This window comes from Geotrypetes seraphini, chromosome 9, assembly GCF_902459505.1.
Source record: "Geotrypetes seraphini chromosome 9, aGeoSer1.1, whole genome shotgun sequence".
In the NCBI taxonomy this organism is placed as follows: Eukaryota; Metazoa; Chordata; class Amphibia; order Gymnophiona; family Dermophiidae; genus Geotrypetes; species Geotrypetes seraphini.
The window spans coordinates 189,084,143-189,102,964 of record NC_047092.1 but is presented as its reverse complement, the minus strand read 5'-3'; the positions used below and the strand labels follow the sequence as shown (position 1 = coordinate 189,102,964).

General features: G+C 41.6%; 1 protein-coding gene across 3 annotated transcripts in view; it reads left to right on the top strand.

Annotated features, from left to right (window-relative positions):
- Positions 1–18,822, top strand: part of LOC117367208 (endothelin-converting enzyme 2-like) — an 86,022-nt gene that overhangs the window by 11,574 nt on the left and 55,626 nt on the right. For all 3 annotated transcript variants that reach the window (XM_033959604.1, XM_033959605.1, XM_033959603.1), the window contains exon 2: positions 11,305–11,391. In XM_033959604.1, the coding sequence (XP_033815495.1) occupies positions 11,305–11,391 (87 nt within the window). The remainder of the gene's footprint in view (positions 1–11,304; positions 11,392–18,822) is intronic.

Here is an 18,822-nt window from a genome sequence, read left to right as displayed (position 1 = left end):
CCATACTACTAGAAAGGATCAAACTTGCCTTTTTTTGATCCACCATCATTGGCTTTCAATTAAATTTAAAGAATGAAGTTTAAAATCTTAATAGTAACATAGGAGGTGCTACACACATTCCTCATATACTTGCCTGATTTTTCTAATCATTGCACGAGTCTCAATTCACTATTCCTCTGTTCTCCAGTACTTGGGTAGAGTCCATGCATCAAAGAGCTTTTTATTGCATTAGTCCTCAGCTCTGGAACATTCTTCCATTCTCATGATATGTAAATCCCTGTTTTAAGAAGTTTAAGGTTGCATTTGGGAAGAGAGTGGGCTGCGGTCTCAGTTTGTTCTCTAGTTCTCTGCTGTCTTCGCTATTATATTTTGTAGTAGACCCGTGTTATTTGAAGGGGCATTTTCGATATGACGTCTAAATCCGAGTTTGGACATTTTGCGGAACACGCACAAATGAACACGACCATTTTCAAAACAAGAAAACATCCATCTTTTTTGTTTTGAAAATGGCCATTTCTCAGATGTGTTTGTTCTCAATGAGTCTATCTTTTTGAATTGTTGTTGAAAAAAATTACATAAGAAGAATGCTCACTGCCCCTACGTCTCAATAGCTTGTTTTTGTGCGGTTTTTCTTTTGGACTTTTCCTTTTCAAAAATGATCCTAAAAATAGCAAGAAAATGGTAATTTTTTAAACAAAAAGTTAGATGATTTTCTGATTTGAAAATGGTCATTTTCTCTACTGGATTTTTGGATGTTTTTCCCCAAAACATGTAAACTCGGACTTTGACATTATATTGAAAATGCCCCCTCCCATATCTAATAAACCATAAACCAACCCTATCTACCTGTGAATTTTCAACAGCACTAGTTAAGTGAATAGCAGCTGAATATTGCTTGGTGACCATACGTATTGTATACATGTAGAACCTGAATCTATGCGGGTGATTTAAATGCCATGGCAGGCTTCAAAGAACTGCTAACTGCAGGATTTTGGTATTGACTGACTGGGATTTTATATCAGATTGTTTATTAGAGAGGATGCGGAGAGCAGTGGAAGGAAAATTCTCCAGCATTTTGCCACGACTGTTAAAGTTGACTTCAGTGATCTATTGATCGGAATATTGGGCTGGTGTCTCTCTTGCACATTTCCAACTTCACTGTACAAATCAGCTAATCCATGCCTCCATTTTGGAAGCACATTCCCCGATGCCTCATTGCTACAAATAATTGTTTGAAATATCTGTCATAGGGACATGCATGCATGTCATGTCTGGCATTCATGTTGAAAGATGACTTGATTTGCTTTGGTTTGGGGAAAAGGTTGACAGCATTTCAAGCCAAAGATAATGGAATTGTTTATATTTATGCATCCAGACAGGAAATCTGATCTGATTCGTGTAGGTGTGGTAACACAACTTGCGTCTGGCTTCAGAACCTCACAAAACAAAAGCATTGTCAAAGGTCATCAAGCCCAGCATCCTGTTTCCAACCGAGGGCATAAATAGCTGGCAAGATCCCAAAAGAGTTAATCAGATTTTATGCTGCTTATCCTAGAAACAAGCAGTGGTTTCAGTCCTATTTTTCAGAACGATCTTCAAAGGTAATATTCAACAATTCATCTTCAAATACAATTTCAACAAGTTGTGGGATCCTGCAAGGATCGGTTTTATCTCCCCTATTGTTTAATGTATTTCTGGCTCCTCTGTTAACTCTTAGTCAATCAATTGGATTCATACCATTTGCATATGTTGATGACGTTCAACTTCTGTATCCTTTAGATTCAAGCTCAGTCGAAGAAATCTCAAAAGTCAATGAGAAATTGTCGAAAATATCCAAATGGTTACATGATAATAAGCTGGCTCTTAACACATCTAAAACAGAGGTTATGCTATTTCCATGTAGGGAAGGACATAAATAAAACTCTACTTAAGGAAGTCACTAGGGTAAAGATACTCGGAGTCATTTTGAACCAGAAATTGAACTATCATGATCAAATAAGTTAACTTGTCAGAAACTGTTTTTATAGGTTAAGGTTGATTAGATCATTATCCGCATTTCTTAATGAATCATCACTGAATATTGTAATTCATTAATTAGTCATATAAAAAATTGACTACTGTAACGCTTTGTACAAGGGAATAACCTTAAAAGAAATACGTAGATTGCAAATCCTTCAAAACACTGCAATAAAAATAATCACCAAAAGGAAAAAATTTGATCATGTGACTCCCCTCTTAAAGGAAAAGCACTGGTTACCTGTAAATCATAGAATGTAATATAATAAAATGCTAAATGCACATGCGCACTCTTACCCCGTGTTCCCTGTTCCCTGATCTGTCGGGCTGTGGTCAGCAGAGTGCGCATGCGCGCTGAGGCGCATGAAAGGCGGTGCGGAGCGGCGGCTGCCAGGAGGAGGGCTTCACGGAGCGGCGCTGGCAGCAGCTGCCGGAAGGAGGGCTTCGAGGCGAGGCAGCTGTCGGCGGAGGGCAGACGCGAAAGGAGGTAAGGGATGCTGCTTGACAGGGGCAGAAGTGCTGACGACGGGGCAGAAAAAGGAAGGGAGGCCTACTGCTGGACAGGGGGAGCAGGAAAGAGGTGATGATGGACAGGGGAAGAAGTGCTGATGGACAGGGGGGGAAGAAAAAGGAAGGGAGGCCTACTGCTGGACAGGGGGAGCAGGAAAGAGGTGATGATGGACAGGGGGGAGGCAAAACAAAGGGAGAAGGGCTGCTGCTGGATCAGGGGAGCAGTGAAGGGATGGTGGTGGACACAGGGGAGGTAAAAGGAAGGGCGAATGGACAGGGGGAGCAGGCAAGGGGTGGTGGTGGACAGCCAAGGAGAAAGAAAGACAGAAATACAGAAAGCGGCTAAGAAGAGAGAGAGAGAAAGAAATAAAGACACACACACACACATATATTCTAGCACCCGTTAATGTAACGGGCTATAAGACTAGTTACATATAAAATAGCATTACTTACACACAAGGAGATGTACATAGATGGATCAGAAACTGGTTGGCGGGCAGGAAACAGAGGGTAGGAGTGAAGGGCCGCTACTCAGACTGGAGGAGGGTCACAAGTGGTGTCCCACAGGGCTTGGTGCTCAGGCCGCTGCTATTTAATATATTCCTAAATGATCTAGAAACAGGGACGAAGTGTAAGATAATAAAATTTGCAGACGACACCAAACTATTTAGTGGAGCTCGGACTAAAGAGGACTGCGAAGAATTGCAAAGGGACTTGAACAAACTAGGGGAATGGGCGACGAAATGGCAGATGAAGTTCAATGTTGAGAAATGTAAAGTATTACATGTGGGAATCAGAAACCTGAGGTATAGCTATATGATGGGAGGGATGCTATTGAATGAGAGTACCCAAGAAAGGGTCTTGGGGGTAATGGTGGACATGACAATGAAGCCGATGGCACAGTGCACAGCGGTCACTAAGAGAGCGAATAGAATGCTAGGTATAATCAAGAAGGGTATTACTACCAGAACAAAAGAAGTTATCCTGCCATTGTATCAGGCGATGGTGCGTCCGCATCTGGAATACTGCATCCAATATAGGTCGTCGTACCTTAAGAAGGATATGGCGTTACTCGAGAGGGTTCAGAGGAGAACAACACGTCTGATAAAAGGGATGGAAAACCTTTCATACGCTGAGAGATTGGAGAAACTGGAACTCTTTTCCTTGGAGAAGAGGAGACTTAGAGTTCATATGATAGAGACTTACAAGATCGTGAAGGGCATAGAGAGAGTAAGAGAGTAGAGAGGGACAGATTCTTCAAACTTTTGAAAAATAAAAGAACAAGAGGGCATTCGGAAAAGTTGAAAGGGGACAGATTCAAAACGAATGCTAGGAAGTTCTTCTTTACCCAATGTGTGGTGGACACCAGGAATGCACTTCCAGAGTGCGTAATAGGGCAGAGTACGGTACTGGGGTTCAAGAAAGGATTGGACAATTTCCTGCTGGAAAAGGGGATAGAGGGGTATAGATAGAGGATTACTGCACAGGTCCTGGACCTGTTGGGCTGTCGCATGAGCGGACTGCTGGGCACAATGGACCTCAGGTCTGACCTAGCGGAGGAATTGCTTATGTTCTTATGTTCCTGCAATCCTAGAAAGGCTTCTAATCCCTTATATTCCTACAAAATCTTTAAGATCTGAAGGAAAATCTCTCCTCTTAGTCCCTTCACTAAAACTCATTTGTTCAAGGATGGACACAATCTTTTCTGGGCCCCTCAAATCTGGAATTCGCTCCCAATCAATATAAGGGAAGAAAAATTACTTAATAAGTTTAAAAGTCTCCTGAAAAGCAGAGTTATTCAAATTCTATATAATCAGGAGATTCAAATTCTACTGTCTACTATACAAGGTAATACATGGAACAGCACCCAGCTACCTAAACAACAGACTACACCGTAACCTCTCACACAGATTAAGGAGAACCCAGAGCCTATTCACTCACCCCCCTCTCAAAGGAACACGACGAAAGAAACTATATGACAGCCTTTTAGCGACACAGGCAGCAAAGATCGATACTACCATCACCAATCTACTGACCAAATCAATAGACATTAAAGCATTCCGAAAAGAAATCAAAACTCATCTCTTCAAAAAACACTTCCCATCATCATAACCTCACAAAAGTATTAGAAAATGCTCTCATGACTACCCAAACACCACCACCAGCAACACCCGGACAGTATTATCTCTACTCGTCTAAACAACAGAATCCGGACAATATTATCTCTATTCGTCTAAACAACCTATCACTTTCTACTATCTACTACCAATTCATCCTGGAAAAGTCCAGAACAACAATTGTAACTTAACGCATTCTTGTTTATATGTACTGCAATGCTACTGGAAATGTCCAGTCTTCTAACTTGTAATCCGCTTAGAACCGCAAGGCACAAGCGGAATAGAAATCACTAATGTAATGTAATGTAATGTAAGATTCTACAGTGAACCAATAGTGCTGTTAAGTGAAAATTGAGCGGGTAACCTTTTCCCATCCTATTGTTTCATTACCTATGCCCTTTTTATTTGTTTATGAATTGTATTTAATCCTTTTTTTTTCCCCTTCCTCTTGTGTCAGTTTGGTCAAAAATTAAATTAATTTGTCTGGTTTAATTAATGAGTTGGGTTTGTTTTTTTTCACATACCCTGATTTTATTGTTATTTGTAATCACATTAGATTATGATTTTGCGATCAAATCAAATTTTTAATTCAACTTGAAACTCAAAGGAAAAGCTTTATTGGTCACCAAATACTGAAAGCAAGACAGTTCCAGCATGGGCAACAACCACATTAGCATTTCCTTCTTCCTCTCTTCTCCAGTTCAGTCCCAGTTACTCATAAATAAATTCAGGCTTGGCTCCAACTAGGACACTCAGGACTTGGGTCTTTCCAAGAAATAAAGTCACTTTGCAATTTTTGTTCCTGCTCAGGCAATCCCTGGGCTTCTACAGGGTACAAACCTCTGAGCTAGGAGCCACTCCTTACTTCCCTGGAATTTCAACACTCTGTGAGGATTCCTTTACTTGGAGCCTCCTTCAGGAGATCTCTGTACTCAGGATCTGTCTCCTGGACGCTTCTTCCCTTGGGGCCTCTCTGATCCAGGGTCAGTCTTAGGCAGGGGCAAGAGGGGTGCCCGTACAGGACCGTACACCCCAAGGTCCCCTTCTCTTCACCCCCATCAGAGGTCTCCCCCCACCTTCCCGTTCCATTGTTAAAATGTATTTTGCTGTGCAGAAGGTCGCTGATGGCAGAAACTCTGACATGCTCCCTCCGTACTCCCTGGCGCTGTCCCTCTGCTGCTGTCCAACCAGGGAGAAACAGGAAGTTTTAGTAAAATGGCCCCTTATTCTTTTATTTAAAGATTGGAGGGTGGCCAACTTACGCTGGTTTTTAAAAAAGGGTTCCAGGGGAGATACGGCAAATTAAAGAGCGGTAAGCCTGACCTCAGTGCCAGGCAAAATAGTGAAAACAATTATAAAAAATAAAATTGTGGAACACATAGACAAACTTGATTTAATGAGATGGAGTCAGCATGGGTTCAGCTGAGGGAGATCTTAGACTAAGTCTTCATAAAAATTGTTCTTCCCTAATTGTTATTCTATTTTAATTGTTTATTTTAAATCAAATGTAATTTAGCCTCTAATTCTTTATGTGTCTTTAATGTAACTATGGATAAAATTGTATGTATATGGTTTTAAACTGTTTTATTTGTCCCCCCCCCAAATTATTATTGTTATACGCATAGAAAATACTTGATATTGCGTTTAAATCAAAATTTCAATAAACTTGAAACTTGATCTTGCCTCACCAATTTGCTTGACTTCTTTGAAGACATGAATAAACATGTGGATAAAAGTGAGCCGGTTGATATAGTGTATCTAGATTTTCAGAAAGCTTTTGATAAAGTTCCTTACGAGAGGCTCCTGAGAAAATTAAAGTGTCTTGGGATAGGTGGCAAAGTTCAGTTGTGGATTAGGAATTGGTTATCGGATAGAAAACAGAGGGTAGGGTTAAATGGTCATTTTTCTCAATGGAGGAGAGTAAACAGTGGAGTGCCACAGGGGTCTGTAGTGGGACCGGTGCTATTTAACTTATTTATAAATGATCTGGAAATTGGAACAACGAGTGAGGTGATTAAATTTTCAGATGACACTAAATTCTTCAAAGTTGGTAAAATGCATGCAGACTGTGAAATACTGCAGGAAGATCTTAGGAAATTGGAAGACTGGGCGTCCAAATGATCAATGAAATTTAATGTGGGCAAATGCACCTTGGTCTCAGCTTGATTCCTTTGTTAAGAGAATAGAGTGAGGACTGAGTGATGGGATTGAACCACAGGACTGTGATCCTTCGGCCTACCAGAGTAAGACCGGCCTACGCCCAGCCTACGCCCTGCTCAACAGACTTCTCGGTACCTTTTCTAATTCCACTACAGTATATGGTTTTTGAGACACAGCAACCAGAATTGGGCTGCGGCCGAACCATAGAGCGACATAAGGGCATTCTTTTCCTGATCATCCCTAACGCCTCCACCACACATTGAGGTGAGGGTTTCAACGTATCCTCGACAATGACACCTAGATCATTTTTCTGGCAGTGACTCCTAGCATGGAACCCAGCATCACGTAGCTATAGTTCAAGTTCCTCTTTCCCACATGCACACATTAAACATCATCTGCCATTTTGATGCCCAATTTTCCAGTCTCACAAGGTCGTCTTGCAATTTAACAATTTTGAACAACTTAGTGCAATTAGCAAATTTACCCCCTCCTTTACTAATGCATAGCGCGGGTTTTAGCGCCAGCTGCGGCCGTAACTGCTCCAACGCTCATAGAATTCCTATGAGCATCGGAGCAGTTGCTGCCGGCGCTAAAACCCACAAAGGAGGGGATTATTTATCTCATTAGTTGTTCCCATCTCTAGATTACTGATAAATATGTTAAAAAGCAGCGGTCCCAGCACATACCCCCGAGGAACCCCACTATTTACCCTTCTCCATTGACAATATTAACCATTTAAAACCACTCTCTGTTTTCTGTCTTTCGACCAGTTCTCAATTCATAAAAGGACATGACCTCCTATCCCATGACTTTCTAATTTCCTTAGAAGTCTTTCATGAGGTACTTTGTCAAATGATTGTGGTCTTCAGATCATCAGATACAATCACCACATGACTTTGTTCTCATTGCTAAAATCTGTTTCTCACACCCCCCCCCCCCCCCCACACACACACACACATACTCACATGTGTACTGCTCCTTCCAAATTTGCATTGCAACCCTTTTTCCATTGAACCAAAGCTGACAAGTACTTGATATCTTCAGGATCTTTCATAGGTCATTCTTGTCCCTATTCAATCTCTGTTGAGAGATTTTATCTGTAAAAAAAAGAAAAAAACAGTTTCCTCTTTACTTTTTGATAAGAACTGTCCCGGAACAGATCCATGAGCAGCCGAACCAAGGACTCTTCTTTCTTTGGATGCATTCTCCCACTTCCTAACCCAGTTTATGAAGTGTCAAAGGTCTAACTGATATAGCCATTCCTTGCCCTGGTTATGTAGCTGTGCTGGGGGAAGAGGCGTGAGTCCATTTAAGGGCTGTGTTAGATGATGAAATGAGCCATTTAACGGAAGGGAACACAGAGCTGGTTCACAAAGGCAGTCCATATGATTTATCTTCATCGAGGAAACTTAGCGATATGTGCAATGGAAGGTTGCATGGACTTTATGTCCATTTTCTACAGTGGCACTATTTATTTACTTTTTTAAAACATTCCTAGATGACTTACAATATAAAATAATAAAATAATGCTAAAACTCATTACAAATTCCAGTACAGAATCACATCAAAACTGCAATATAATGGAGGAATGAAGAGAAAAGGCCTGTCGCTTCTTTTTCTACATCACCAAAATTTGTACCTTCCTCTCTGAGCATACGACCCAGACCCTTGTCCACTCTCATAACCTCACGCTTAGATTACTGCAATCTACTTTTTTATTTATTGAATTTTTTTTCAAATTATTAAACAAGCACTTTTATACTTGAATACAGATTTACATCATTAATCAAGAAATATAGGTCCAAGTATTAGTATAATAATAAGCAAATATACTCATTAATTACAAGAACAGCTCAGGAGACAATGATGGAAACTCCCGATAGCCTGGACTTAAACTGCTGATGGAGCTATTGGACCAATCATCACTCCCCCCCCCCCCCTTCCTTGGCAGATATAAATTCCAACAATTGCTTTGTTTTCCTTGTAGTGAATGTTTTCCTTGTAGTGAAACACAGCATTTTGCTGGAAATTTCCAAAATAAAGGATGCTCCTAGAGCCAAAGCTCTAGGTTTATAAAGAAGAAATTCTTTCCATCTCTTCTGTGTCACTTGAGAAATAGCCAAGCCAAAGAACTTATCATTCATATGTCTAAAGTAAAGTTTAAATACAAAGTCTCTGTCTTGCTCTAAGGCAAACGTTACCAATAAAGTTATCCTTTCTGTAACTACTTCCAGGGAATTCTCTAAGAAATCTGTTAAGTTCATTCCTCCCTTCTCCATTTCTCCACTTTCAATAAGAGTAGAACTCTCCTATTTCTTCCCTGTGGATATATATTGAGCCACGGTAATAGGCGGCAAATTATCTTGTGGAATCATTAAAATATATTTCAGATATCTATGCATCATCTCAAGTAGAGATAAAACTGGAGACTTGGGAAAATTTAAAAGTCTTAAGTTATTTCTTCTCTGTTTATTTTCCAAATATTCCAGTTTTTTGGACAGAGGATTTTTCTTTAATAATCTCAATTTCTACCTTCTTAATTTGGATAATCTGTTCCTCATGTCTTTTAATTACATCTGCTTGTTCTCTTAACTTTTCCTCGTGAACCCAAATTTGGGAACTGACAGAGCCATAGTCTGCCTGTAACTTAGTCATTGCCTTATGGAGATTAGAGTCCATGATTTCTACAGCCCTCCACAGTTCCTCTAAATTTACTACTGCTGGCTTAGTCAATTGTCCAAACTGGATGTTGTTTTTCACAGAAGCTGTTCCTATTCCTGCTTTGAGTGCTAATGTCTGGGCTCCAGTGGAGACTTCTTCCTCCATTGCCTCTCCTCCCACTGCTCCTCCGGGGCTAGACAGCAATCCACCTTCCAGGTATAAGCTGTCCAGTATTCTCTCTGCAGGGCTTCTTCCTGGTTGGATAGGACTTTGCCCCTGAATCGGGTTAAGAGAAACCCGATCTTCACTAAGGTGAACCTGCCAGAGTTGGGGGCGTCTCCTTAGGCTGGCGGAAGAACCCAGCTTCCAGCATTGTCTGCATTAAGTTTTTGGAGCTCCCAGGCACTGGAGGAATAGACCAGGTAGCTCCCTTCCTCGGCCCCATTCGGGACTTTTTCTGTGTTTGGTCCACTGCACATCCGAGACCCGCAGGTAAAAGACAAAGGCCGGCCAGGCCTAGCACCAGCCGGTGCTTTCAAAATTTCACAGAAAAACTGCTGAGGTAAAGGGAGAGAGGGCTTGCAGAGCAGCGCTAGCGTGGAGCTCACCAAGTAACGTCTGTTCAAAACGCCATCTTGGCACTGCAATCTACTTCTAACTGGTCTCCCACAGTGCCACCTCTCCCCTCAACAATCTGTGCAAAATTCTGCTGCACAACTCATTTTCTACCAACCTCGCTACACTCCTTAAATCACTTCACTGGCTCCCTATCCACCTTCGCATACAGTTCAAGCTCCTATTGCTGACCTACAAGTGTGTTCATTCTGCTGCCCCTCAATATCTCTCCTTGCTTCTTTCTCCTTATTCACCTCCCAGAGAACTCCGTTCCTCAGATAAGCTGCTCTTAGCTGTACCCTTCTTCTCCACTGCCAACTCCAGACTCTGTTCCTTTCATCTAGTTGCCCCTATGCCTGAAATAAATTACCCGAGTTTGTCCGCCAAGCCCCTTCTCTTGTTTAAAAGCAGATTGAAAACCCACTTTTTTGATATAGCCTTCAATCCATAACCCTACTCCCCACTGCCCTCCAACCCAGCCAGCAGATTAACCGTTCCCCTAAACTGTATCCATGACATCTTGTTTGTTTGTCTGTTTAGATTGTATGCTCTTTTGAGCAGGGACTGTCTTCTTTGTGACTGTACAGTGCTGTGTAGTAGTAGTAGTAGTAGAATGAACGAATGAAGTTGTAACTGCTTCTTAAACACAGAAAAATCTGTGATGCTATACTTGAGAAGGAGGAGTCCTTGTCACAGCCTAACACATCTGTGAAGTGCCTGGTAAATGGAGTGATTTCTGTCACATGGTAATGGCCGCGGTGGGTTATAGACCTCAAAGGCCTGTTAAAGGTACTTTGGTTCCTGCCCAACGCAGGACTTCAACATCAAAACTAACAGACATCTCCTACTTTCCCCAAATCTCAGAACTGAGATGCTGGTCTTTCACCGTATCTTCAAGGCCACATGCCTTTTGTACAGGACAGAAAAGTCTCCTGTGCTAATAGATGTAATTGGATTTCTTTCTTGGGCCAGCATCCTGGCACATCATTTATGCCAATGCTGAGAAGTCTCCAGCTTATTGTTTCCTTTTAAGAGCCCTAATCTTCAGGCATTGTTACTTATGCTAGCTCTCCAAAACTCTATGAGATGCTGTAATGTCATCTGGGCTGTGGGGATGGACAGGATCATGCCCATTTCCTCTGGGTTAGGATAATTGTGTAAGGTCTCATGCACTGACTCTTTTCTCTGCTCCCCTTCTCATAGTCTGTATATATTTCATTTGTAGATGCCTGATTACAAGCGAACCACATTTCCAGATGAGGAGGCCACGGACCCCCCTGGAGACAGAAGTACCTCTCCAGACAGTATGGAGGTAGGAATTGCATTGCTGAAAATCTTGAGCAGGGAACATAGTGCAATCGCATTTTCAGAATATCCACAATGAATTTGCATGTCATAAATTTGCATACATGAGGATAGATCTGTATGCACCTCCTCCTTAGAGTCAATAATCCAATTTCTTCCTGTAATGTTATCATCCAATTATTCTAGATGGCCTCCTGAGTGTCCCACCAGCCTTGTATTCTTTTGATTTTCAATGTTTTCCTGAGGTCCCGCTTTGCCTTATCTTTCTGTGATTTTAGATGCTCTCTTGAATATCCTTCCTGAGGTCCCTCTTTGCCTTATATTTTTATAATTCTAGATACCCTGTTGAGCATTCTTTCTATCCTTTCTTCCTGAGGTATTTCTTAGCCTTATATTCCAAAGAACCCCATCAATCCTGCATTATTTTTATTCTCAGTGTTTCCCTGAGAACCCTCTTAGACTTATATTCTTATGATTCTAGAAGCCTTCCTGAGCATTCTACCAGCCCTGTGTTCCTCTCATTCTCAATGCTTTCTTGAAATCTCTCCTAGCCTTTTCTTTTTGTGATTCTAGATATCCTCCTGAGCGTCCTACCAGCCCTGTGTTCTTCTGATTCTCAATGCTTTCTTGAGATCTTGCTTAGCCTTTTCATCTTGAGATTCTAGATATCCTCCTGAGCATCCTACCAGCCCTGTGTTCTTCTAATTCTCAGTGCTTTCTTGAGATTTCTCTTAGCCTTTTCATGTTGTGATTCTAGATATCCTCCTGAGTGTCCTATCAGCCCTGTGTTCTTCTGATTCTCAATGCTTTCTTGAGATCTTGCTTAGCCTTTTCATCTTGAGATTCTAGATATCCTCCTGAGCATCCTACCAGCCCTGTGTTCTTCTAATTCTCAGTGCTTTCTTGAGATTTCTCTTAGCCTTTTCATGTTGTGATTCTAGATATCCTCCTGAGTGTCCTATCAGCCCTGTGTTCTTCTGATTCTCAATGCTTTCTTGAGATCTTGCTTAGCCTTTTCATATTGAGATTCTAGATATCCTCCTGAGCATCCTACCAGCCCTGTGTTCTTCTAATTCTCAATGCTTTCTTGAGATTTCTCTTAGCCTTTTTTTCTTGTGATTTTAGATATCTTCCTGAGCGAACTACCAGCCCTGTGTTCTTCTGATTCCCAATGCTTTCTTGAGATCTCTCTTAGCCTTTTCTTCTTGTAATTCTAGATATCCTCCTGAGTGTCCTACCAGCCCTATGTTCTTCTGATTCTCAATGCTAATCTAATCTAATCTAATCTTCTATTTGTTTGTCGCTCATACCTATACAGGCTCAAGGCGACTTTAGAGAGAGGGGAGAGGATGGAGAGGGACAGGAGGAGAGGGGAGAGAGTAGGGAGGAGAATAGGTAAGAGGGGTGAGAAGAGAGGATATAGGAGATTAAGTGTCGAACAGATGGGTTTTCAGTTTTCTTCAGAAGATGATGTGGCTAGTTCAGTTCTTGAGATCTCTCTTAGCCTTTTCTTCTTGAGATTTTAGATATCCTCCTGAGCGTCCTTCCAGCCCTGTGTTCTTCTGATTCTCGGTATTTTCCTGAGATCCCTCTTAACCTTATCTTCTTGTGATTCTAGATTTCATCCTGAGCATCCTACCAGCCTTGTGTTGTTTTGATTCACAATGTTTTCCTGAGATCCTTCTTAGTCTTCTTGTGATTCTAGATATTCTCCTGAGCTTCCCACCAGCCCTATATTTCTCAGTATTTTCATGAGGTCCCTCTTTGCTTTTGATTCTTGATGCCTCCTTGGTGTCCCACCAGCTCTGGCTTCCTGTGATTCTCAGTGTCTTCCTAAGATCCCTCGTAGCCTTATTTATTTATTACATTTCTTGCCCATTTAAACCTAAGAATCTAGATGACTTTCTAATGCTCTGTTGTTCCTAATTATATGATTTGTGAAATATTATACAAGTGTAACCATATAGTAACAGCTGTATCATTTAAAATTAAACCGCATGTACTCCTTTCTTTTTCAAGGCCGGGATGATGAAGGAGATTAAAGCATCTTTTTCTTGCTTATATGATTTCAAGTTTCAAGTTTATTAAAATATTTGTTTGACCGCTTAATCTAATTTCTAAGCGGTTAAAAAATTATTAAAAACTTTTTTGTTTCAAGACGCCTTTGATGTGTAACTCGGCCTATCTTGGACCCCTCACATCTTGCTACGAATATCAAACTCATTTACCCCTTTCCCTCCCTATTGTTTTTTCCATTTATGTATTTTCCAATAGAGAATGAAATTGTAACTTTTCCCTCCTTTCCTTCTTCAATCATGTCTGTCTTTAATATGATTGCAAAAATGTTAACTGATTTATTTAGTTTGTATGGTGTTTAGTTTGTCCAATTGTATGTGAGACCACAACCACAAGGAATTCATAAACACATGGCGTTCCATTAGTGAGATCGCTCTGAACAAACTAGCACCACTAAAAACAAAAAACAAAATTTGCAGCATTTGACTTAGTAGACCATCCACTACTTCTCCAGATACTAGATGCCATAGGAATAACTGGTAAAGTCCATAACTGGTTCCAAGGATTCCTTCAAACAAGATCATACAGAGTTAAGTCAAAAGATCTTTTATCTGACCCCTGGACAAACCCCTGCGGAGTACCACAAGGATCCCCACTATCGCCCATACTATTCAACCTCTTCATAGCTTCCTTAGGCACTGCCCTAGACGCCCTAAATATAACTTCTTTCAGCTATGCAGATGACATAACAATCATTCTCCCATTTGACATCCTAGACCCCATCTCCAATGGACGCCTGAAAACAACACTGGAAACTGTAGAAAAATGGATGATGAACCATAAGCTGAAACTGAATGCGGAGAAAACCAAATTCCTACTACTAGAGAAGGAACAAAAGCCATCACTAACAGAACTGGAAGTAAACGCAATCAAATATCCTATATAGAGCACTCTCAAAATTCTAAGAATACAATTAGATAGACGCTGCACTATGCAGACACAGATACACAAAGTCATACAGAAAGCATTCTTCACCATGCGAAACCTAAGAAAAATAAGAAAGCTCTTTACCAAAGAACACTACAAGATCATTGTACAATCCCTCACACTCAGTACCTTGGATTACTGCAACAGCCTCTACCTTCCATGCCCAAACAACATGATAAAAAAACTTCAGACCGTTCAGAACACAGCCATCAGACTCATCTACTGTCTCAGCAAATTTGACCACATCACCCCCGCCTATGTAGACTCACACTGGCTACCGATAAAAGCAAGAACTCAATTCAAGTTCTATTGTCCACTATTTAAAGTAACCCATGGAACTGCCCCCTGTTACCTAAACAACCACCTATACCGCTACCACTCATCCAGATCAAGGAGAACTCAAAACCTATTCACCTTCCCCCCTCATAATGGTATCCGACGTAACAAACTATACGACAGCCTTCTAGCGACACAGGCAGCGAAAATTGACCCCACCATCACCAAACTAATGATCAACACTACAGACATCAAAGTGTTTCGAAAAGAAATCAAAACATTTCTATTCAAAAAACACGTCCCTACTAACTAATCTCCTCCCCTTTCGCACTAGCTCTCCCTCTCTTGAATAACACATTAGTCAACTCTAGAACCTTTCCTCCCAAAAACTATTCTTATTCCTAAATAAGCATCTACCTCACTATCCAACAAACTTCTTACGTCATTGTCAGGTAACTTCTCGTCTGTAACCCGTATATACTGATATTCTCCACTCACTTGATTCTGTTATCACTGTTATCATATGATTCTCTGCTATGTAATTCTTATTATTGAATCCTCTACCACACCATGTAAAGTACCCTGTATCACTGTTATGTAATTCTTTAGATAATCTTTGTTACGAAATTCTCTCGGTAATGTCCAGATCTCTTATAATTTGTAATCCGCCTAGAACCGCAAGGCACAGGCGGAATAGAAATCACTAATGTAATGTAATGTATCTAGTGGGTTTTTTTAAATTGTACATCGCTTAGAAAATTTGTATAAGCGATTCATCAAATGGTAATAAAACTTGAAACTTGAAACTTAACATAATAAAATTACATAAAAACAAGTTAAACAGTTACATTGAGACGTATATTAAAACAGGGAAAACAAGTGACTTGCACAGACATACGGCAACAAAAGGACGGATGGGGAAGAACTACAATTGATATAGGATAAGCAGAACATAAATGGCTAAAACAATAGGTTAGGTAAAAAATTATTAAGAAAGATTAAGATTTGATTATAAACTTAGCCCTTAAAAGGGCATTTTAACAAAAAGCGTCTCAGAATAAAAATGTCTTTAATCCTGTTTTAAATTGTTTTATATCTGATTCGTTACGAAGATATATAGGCAATAAATTCCAGAGAGAAGGAGTAGTAACAGCAAAGTTGTTGGTGCGTAAAGTATTAATTGATTTTAATGAAGGTACAACTAAAAGATTTTGAGAAGTTGAGCGGAGGGATTTTGACGTAACATACGGGATTAAAAGGCTATTAATAAAATCGGGTTGGTTATTCATTCTGGTTGTAAATGTTAAAGGTAAAATTTTATAATTAATCCTGTGTTCGATTGGCAACCAATGAGCGTTGATTAGAAGGGGGGAGACGTGATCATATTTCTTTGCCCCGCTAATGATCTTAATAGCGGTATTTTGGATGATCTGTAGTCGTCTGATCTCCTTTTTTGTAATGCCCTTATAGAGGGCATTACAGTAATCTAAACAGGAAATTACCAATGAGTGAATTAAAGTTTTCAGTGGATACAACAAAAAAAATCAGGAATCCACATATGTGGTCCTCAATGAAAAATAGATTTTCAGGATGGCAAAAGGACTAATTGATCCAGCTCTGTTTGATAAAGCATTTGAGGAAAAATCTAGAGTTTTTCAAAGACTTTTAGTCGCGCTGACTAGATGTTTCTAGCATTACAGCTGCATCATCCCTGTTCACTGGCATTAAAGACTGGTACGTGAGAAAAATCAGAAAGGTAAATGGGCCATTACTGAAAGAACATACTGAATATTTGGTGGCTGCCACTAACCTCCTCATTCTGTAACCTGGTGCTTAGTTTACAGAGCGCCAACATTCAATGTGGTCAAAGGCGGCAGTACTTAGCATTTTTGTGAATAAGTTCCAGGAGCTTTTCTATAACGTATTTAGCAATATTGCTTAGTGTTTAGCTGTAGGAGGAATATGGGCATGTCAGCAAGCAGAATACGCAATGTATAAAATACTGGTGGTTGTGCGTGTTGCATGGTATGCCAGCTCACATTAGCCCTACACTGGTCATAAAGGTCTGTAACTACATTTTGGAGCAGTAATGCAGCTTCATGCCATAGGCAGGACTAAGTGCCATTAAAGGGTCAAGGGTCATGAATTTGAGATACTGCTTTTCTGTGGGTATAATCAAACTGGTAAACATTTAATATGTGCAGGTACTTTCACTGTCCCTAGTGGGCTCACAATCTAAGTTACTGTATTTTTCACTTCATAAGACACACCTGACCATAAGACGCACCCTAGATTTAGAGGAGGAAAACAAGAAAAAAAACATTCTGAACCAAATTCTTTCTGCCAGGCTCTGCACCCTGTTCCCCCTCCCTGCCAGGCTCTGTACCTTGTCTCCCCTCTGGTGGTCTAGTGGTAGGCTGGGACAGGGCACAGGGCAGGCAGGCCTTATGGCTGGCAGGCAGGTAGGGACAAGGCAGGCCAGAACAGGGCAGGCATCCCTAGTGGCTGATAGGCAGGTAGGGACAGGGCATGCAGTCAGGCAGTCCTACTCCCTCCCAGGCAGCCCCCCAGGCAAGCAGGCAGACTTCCCCCCAGGCAGGCAGGCCTGGCCTCTCCCTCCTTATTTTTAATTTGGCAGGGTAGGCCCAGCCCCTCCCCCCCCCCCCGTACCTATTTTTAATTTGGCAGGGCAGGCCCTGGCCTCCTAGCCTCCCTCCCCCGTTACCTTTTTAAAATTCTGGTGCCCTCCCTCGCTGGACACGGCTGCCTGTCTAGTCCCTGCCGGTTCCCGCGAGCACTGACAGCTGCCTCCAAATCCTCTTCTTTTTCCTTGCAGCAGAGCAGCACACAAGGCTGCTCGCCTGGTCCCGCGCTGCTTCCTGCGAGAACTCAATTCTCACAGGAAGCAGCATGGGACCAGGCGGGCAGCCTTGTGCACCGCTCTGCCGCAAGGGAAAAGAAGAGGACTCGGAGGCAGCAGCGTCAGCTGTCCGTGCTTGCAGGGACCAGGCAGGCAGCTATGTCCAGCGAGGGAGGGCACCAGAATTTTAAAAAGTTAATGGGGGGGAGGGTGTTTGGGTATTTTCTTCCTAAGATGCACCCTTATATCCATCCCCTTTTTAGGGGTGGAAAAAATGCATCCTATGGAACAAAAAATACAGTATGTACTGGGACAATGGTGGGTTAAGTAACTTGCCCAGGGTCATAAGGAGCTGCAATGAGAGCTGAACCCAGTTCCCCAGGTTTTCAGCCTATTGCACTAACCATTAGGTTACTCTTCCCCTCAGGACCTGTGTTGGCCACTGTTGGAAACAGGATACCGGACTTGATGACCTTTGGTCTGTCCCAGTATGGAAGCTCTTAAGTTCTTATCATGTGAGCCAAGTATAGGCCAATCAAGCCATTGTGACATCACTGATGAGGTTGGCTGTTAGGCATTGGTGGAATGAGGCATTATGACATCACAATTTCAGCTCTGGAATGTTGCTACTCTTTGGGGTTCTGTCTGGTGCTTGGGACCTGGTTTGGCCACTGTTGGAAATGGATCTTAGGCTTGATGGGCCTTTGGTCTGACCCAGTATGGCAATTCTTATGTTCTTAAGTGAACCCTATTGTGGTGTTTAAATTGAGGCACCAAGTTAAATCATTTCCTCCATAGGTAGATTTTTAAAGTATATGATGCCCCAAATTCTATTAAAAGGATTCAGAGGGTCATTACAGAGTCAGAACAGGATTTAAAGATGATAACTAAATTAGAGGCCTCTGTTCTTGAATTGAAATAAGGATTCCTTGGTGAAAAGGGAAAGGGATTTGATAAAGCGCCCTCTTGTGGTTACTGATAAAGAAGTGTTCTTGCAGCTTGCCCTATTGGGTCAGAGCAGGGGTGTCAAAGTCCCTCCTTGAGGGCCGCAATCCAGTCGGGTCTTCAGGATTTCCCCAGTGAATCTGCATGAGATCTAGGTGCATGCACTGCTTTCAATGCATATTCATTGGGGAAATCCTGAAAACCCGACTGGATTGCGGCCCTCAAGGAGGGACTTTGAGACCCTTGGATTAGAGTGTCTATGTCAGGGATGGGTAACTCCGGTCCTCGAGGGCCGGAATCCAGTCGGGTTTTCAGGATTTCCCCAGTGAATCTGCATGAGATCTAGGTGCATGC